Genomic DNA, 6,000 nt, shown 5'->3' with positions numbered 1-6,000 from the left:
AGGATTGGAAACTGAGAGGGACAAAGGACGAAGTCAACAATTGGATCCAAAATCAAAAGAGGTTTATACTCCACTTTGACGGGGCTTCAAAAAATAATCCAGGCAGAGCTGGAGCTGGGGGAATAATTAGGGATCCTCTGGGGAAAACGATTGTTACATATGAGTGGGGCTTGGGTACCATGACGAATAACAAAGCTGAAGCTTACAGCCTTCTAATGGGGACCTCCATCGCCATGAAACTAGGCATCCAAAATCTTCTAGTACTGGGCGACTCTGCAATCATAATAGCAGCTATGAACTCTGGGAAAGACTTTAACCAAACAGCCTTAAACAGAATCAAAGACAGAATCATGGATCAGATCAGGGGTTTTAGCAAAGTGACATTCAAGCATATCCTAAGAAGCAACAACGTTGAAGCGGATGAGCAAGCAAACAATGCAACAGGAAGATCCACGGGCCAGGTAAGGGAAAACACTGAGTCATATGAAAGGGATATTCCATAGACAGGCCTCTATCCCCTCTCTCCAGGTTATCGGTCACCTCAGGCATCCGTATCAATGCATTTGGCCCTTCCACAACTCATCTTCATCATTTCCTATCCTTCTCGACTGCCAAAACAGGTGTTACAAGACAGCATATCGCCCTCAGGATCCGAGGAACGCAGGCAGGATATGGATTCTCTCAATGACCAGCGCAGACATTTTCAGATGGTGTGATCACGCCCAAACTGGTGGCAGGCTCCTAGGGCACGTAAAAACCACCTCTAAAGATCTCACCGATACCAAGAACAGATACTCTACTACTCGAAACAAGAACGAGCAAGTCCTCACCGCTCCTATAAATGACAGTGAGCATCTCAGGACCACCACAGTTCAAGGCAATGCAAGACAGAGGCGCAGTGATTTCTACAGGCGAAGGCTTCAGTTAGCGGGCTCCTTCCAGGATCATAAGATCAGCTTTTTGTTTATGGTAAACATCGGGCTCCTCTCGGTTTTCATTAGTCAAACTAATCTTTCGTTCTGTTTTCGCAGAGGTCCAGGGATTACTTATTTCATAGTGGACTGCGCTTCTTCTCCTCCGATCCTCCCTCTCAGGATTTTTGTCCCTCCCTTTGTTCTTCTCCGCCCTGCTACCCTCCTCCACTATCACCCCTCTGCTCTTCACTCCGTTCACTGCCTCATGGAGAACCAAGACCTGATAAATGTCCATGACCCAGCCATCAGGCCAATCGACAGACTCTTTAGCAGAGACTGCACCATGACCAACAGTTTTGTGAAGCAGTTTAAGGATTTGAAGGATGATTTCGAAATTGATAGCAGGTTGAAGAGAAAGAAGCTAGAGAAACAGAAGGAAGAGATTGAAAGTCTCAAAGGAAGGTGCAGTCACCTTGAAGAAGCCATCGAACAGATTAAAGCACTCTCTCAAAGTTACCAGGCTGAAGCCTCCACCAAGGCTAGTGCAAGGAGGGATCCCATGCCGGATGATTTGGTCACACAAAAACTCCCTTAAAATCTTACATGGTTTTCAAATTCTGCTGGTTAGGCGGCACCTTTGTAAGGCAATATAGCCAATCTCTTTTTAACTTCAGTCATTATAGAGGCAGAATTGAGGAAAATGGGTCTGCGTACCCAATTTTGATCCTCTTCGCTCTAATCTCTGATATCTATGTACTAGAATTTTGATCTTGGGGTTTTATAATATGAAAGTAACCGAAGTTGTAAAAAAAAAAAAAAAAAAAATTTAATTGATTTTTTCCCAAATAAATATTACATGGAAATTGAATGCTTATAGATATCCCTAATAAATCCATTTATATAGATTAATATATATAACTCATGTAAAATACCCACCAACATAGGAATATTCAAATGCTCAAAAACATAAATGTCAAAAATTAAGCTAAATTGTAGATTTCTTCAATTTCAATCATATTTTTAATTATAAATAACTTAAATGATTTTTTTCCAAATAAACATGAAAATGAAAATTCAATGCTTATAGATATCCCTAATAAATCCACTTAAATAGATTAATATATAACTCCACTTAAATAGATTAATATATAACTCAGGGAAAAAGCATAAAAATATTCAAATGCTCAATATCATAAATGTCAAAGATTAAACTAAAAAAATCCTTTATTATGAAATATAAAATTTTATTTCCTCCTACCCGTCTCCTCCTTCATATCCCCTTCACTTTTTTCCTATATATTCTCCCCCTCTCTTTATATCATTATTTTTTATTTAAATAAAAAATATTTATAAAATAAAAAGCTTTATTTTCTTAAATCTAATTTCAGATAAAGACACATTCTCTTTCCAACAACCCAACAAACTAAGGATTGCAACGTATGTCATAAGAGTTTCCACAGCCATTGAGATTTTCCTGTGAAAAAGCAGGGGCAGATCTATTAAACATTTACGTGTCCAGATTTTTAAACGCTTATTTTATTTTAACAATATTTATATATAAATAATAAGTATAAATATATTAAAAAAACAATCTGAACTTTATGTTTGCCAACGTTTTCCACTACCAATTTCATCTGCCTTGCTTGTCCAGATATTGGATAAAGGGATTAAAACCAAATGGATAGCTAGCGCGTTTACAGACTCCATGTCAACATAAGAGTATTTCACAGGTTTTGGACATCATTGATAATTGAAATTCAAGATCTACTGTTAGTTTTGCTGTTTTTGAAATGACTACATTAATGGTTTGAATTAATGGAGGTTAGAGGAACAGCGTATCCATTAGTTCTTGAAGTGATCTACGAGAAGTGAAAGCAGGATCCCATCCTCCTGCTCTTCTCCGTCTTTCTTGACCTTCTTTGTCATCGTCTGACATTGGCGGTGGCTTTGGCGGTGGATCCTGATTAGATATTGGAAGAGCCTGCCTCAGGACATAATGTGCCGGTTGCAACTGTTGGCCGGGTGCCTGAACCTCCTCATTCTGCTGCGGCAATGTCAACACCATTAGATTTCAGTCTAAAGCCACTAAATATAAAAGTTATCAAAGTTTACTGTGCAGTGTTTATGAGATGATTATACAGGATCAGTGGTTGTATCTGCAACTGCCGCTCTCAGAGCATTGCTGCGTTCTTCTGCCTGCATTTATGACATAAATTAATCAGTAATTCAAGTATTTGTAACTACACTGGTTGAACTATATTGGTTGGTTCGAAACTCGTCGATAAATGATTTTTCATGTGATTTTCGTCGTCAGCCCAAACTTGTTATGGATCACAGAAGCCTCAGCTCTACAACTAATATGAATCTTCATTTCAAAATTAAGTTTTGAGATTTAAATTGCTTTAATCTTTCTCTTCGAAATCTATCTCATTTTAAACTATTATATCATAAAATTTCGAATTTATGATTCTTCAGCCTTTTAATTCACTAATGTGATTTGTCTTCAAAGCAAAATAATATTTTAACACAAATTACTAAATTGAAAACAACACCACAAAATTTTGATTTTGATTCATGATTTCAACTTTTTAATTCACAATCTAAATCTAACAGCAGTTTATGGAATCGAGTGAAACCTTTCTCGCCTCATTCAGTGCAATGAGTTCAGCATTCTCATGTCGATACTGTTCAACTTTTTGTTTGATTGCTTCCACGTTCACTCCGGCCACCCAATTATATGCTGCACGAGCGTTGTACCAGATTATATATAAGGGAGCTTTCAAAATGTTTAGAAAAAAATAGTATATTGTGTAATTTTATAATCTTATTTTATAATTAGTCTAGTTTTATTTTAAATAAGGATTTAATATAAGTTAAGAAGGATCTAATTTCTTTAGACTTAAATTTTTTTTGATTAAAAATATTTAAATATTTTGTAGAGTTATTTAATTTTTTTTGGCCGATATAACAAAATTTCAATAAAAAAATAAAAGCTTTTCCCTTTTTCTTTTTTGGTTTTGGTATCAGGAGCCAATATGTAACAATAATGTATAGTCATTGGTATCTACAAAAAAACTTTATACAAGAATATGCAAATTATATCAAGGTTAGTGTACATTATATTAATGCAGGCAAGGATTAAAATGGAGATAGGTGGCATTATTACTAGATTTTTCATTTTTTTAATAATTTATTAAAAAATTACAGAATTGTATTTTTAGTTTTTTTAAATACTTTTTTATAAATTAGTTTAATTAATAAATAAAATACAAGTAGTTTTTTAGAGTATTTCTGGTAAAAAAATAGTAGAGATTGTTAATAAGCATAAGTTTAAGTTAATTAATTTGCAAAGTTCAAGTGTTTCTAGAATTTTTCAAAGTGTTAAATTCATTTATATTAAAATAGCATTTTAAAAAACAAAAAATCACAATCTCCCCAAAATTGTAGAACTACATTTTAGAGAAAATGTCATTGTATCTATTAGTTAGATTGTGCATATTCTCTATTACATACACACATCAAAACATTCCAAAACTTAATAAAAATTAATCAAAAATATAAAACCCTTCTTTCTCAACTTCATCAACTCTAATAGATCAAATAAAAAATCTGAACATATTTAGATGATCTTTTCCTTAAATATATTTTCAAATGAAAAACCTTCACTTGAACACTATGTTATTGAGTGAGAGATTCATTCTACACCCCATTATGGAGAAACTCATTCTACAACCCATTAAGGAGAGGCTCATTCTACAACCAAGTATGATGTCTAACCGTCATCAAAGTAAAGTCGAAATTTTGCTATGTCGGCCAAAATATATATTTTTTTAAATCTAAAAAAAAGAATAACTATACAAAACATTTATGTATACTCATAGAAAAAATTTCAAGCGAAGAAATTGGATCCCTTAGGCTCATGTTAGATCCCTTAGGTTCATGTTAGATATCTATTTAAAATAGATCTATGTTGGTTTTATGCTTCATTGAAAGTGGAATACAAACCTCTAACCACATCAAACAAAATTTAAAATATTTTTTTTTATAATGAGATATTATTCCCCACCTAGTTTCAAATGTCACTTAAAGACATTTTTAACCCCTTGTATTGAAGGAATAGATTCCCTACCTTAATGAAATTTCCAAATTAATATATTTCTAAGATAACTAACTTACCCAATTAGTACATACTAGTAATTGGTGTTAAGTGTATACTAGTAGTATGTAGTAGGGGTTATAGCAGCCCCTAAATTTAATCTTTGAATCTCACCTGATTTATCCAACAAATTACCAATTCACGGAAGTTTAAAAAAAATACTTACCCAGATCCTCAACCTCTTCAAGATAGTCATTGTATTCTCTCAATGTTGGGAAGTCATCTTCTCTTCTGTTGTATCTGCATATTCCAATTTTACATATCAAAGTCTTTAGAAACTGGACAGAGGGTTGAGATAATGAAGTGCACCCCTATGTATTCAATAAATATGTATTTGGTGATGAGGGAGGGGTGAGTACATCTTTGCCATTTTCCTCCTGATTACCATCTCCTGTCTGAGAGCAACAGTGCCAGGAGACTCAGAGTAGACCATGGTTGTATGGGAGTATAAAACTCCTTGGGCTGCCTCACCAAAGTACTATACACTACAGCCAATTCCTCTGTCATATTTCATGGTATATAAAAAAGCAATAATCCCCGAAACGGCTTCAAATATCTCTCTGATCCGCTACCTATTTAGGTTTTCGTTCATTTAATCATTTCAAGAAATCAGAAATTATATCAAACTTTAAAAGAAAAATCAACATTTAATAACAGCATTTTGAGAATTTGAAACATACGGTAATCTTGAATTATGTAATATATATCTGCAAATAACGAAGATATATACATATGTATATATATTACATACTCCCAAAGAATCGTGCCGCGTCCTCTGAGGCCGTAACGAGTTCTGTGAAAGGAGGCCAGCGAATCAACACACAATGAAGCCGAAGCCGTACGGAGTTGTGTGGAACCTGTGAGAGAGGGGCCAAGGAAGTTCTATGGAACCCCCGGGAAGGGGGCGAAGCAACCGAACCAACGGACTTA

At 34.7% G+C, this 6,000-nt stretch overlaps 1 protein-coding gene across 1 annotated transcript; it reads right to left on the bottom strand.

Moving 5' to 3' along the window:
* Window positions 1-2,736: 2,736 nt before the first annotated feature.
* On the bottom strand, window positions 2,737-5,503 carry LOC149146848 (uncharacterized). Its single transcript, XM_089441643.1, has 5 exons — window positions 5,430-5,503; window positions 5,237-5,310; window positions 3,551-3,690; window positions 3,054-3,110; window positions 2,737-2,958 (listed from the first exon to the last, which is right to left on the bottom strand). The coding sequence occupies exons 1-5, from the start codon at window positions 5,501-5,503 to the stop codon at window positions 2,737-2,739; spliced, it is 567 nt and encodes a 188-aa protein (XP_089297769.1).
* Between the last annotated feature and the right edge of the window lie 497 nt (window positions 5,504-6,000).

Source organism: Pinus tabuliformis, chromosome 9 (assembly GCF_031772625.1).
Source record: "Pinus tabuliformis cultivar Carrire ecotype Pingquan chromosome 9, CPIR1, whole genome shotgun sequence".
Classification (NCBI taxonomy): Eukaryota; Viridiplantae; Streptophyta; class Pinopsida; order Pinales; family Pinaceae; genus Pinus; species Pinus tabuliformis.
This window is presented reverse-complemented; position numbering and strand designations above follow the sequence as displayed.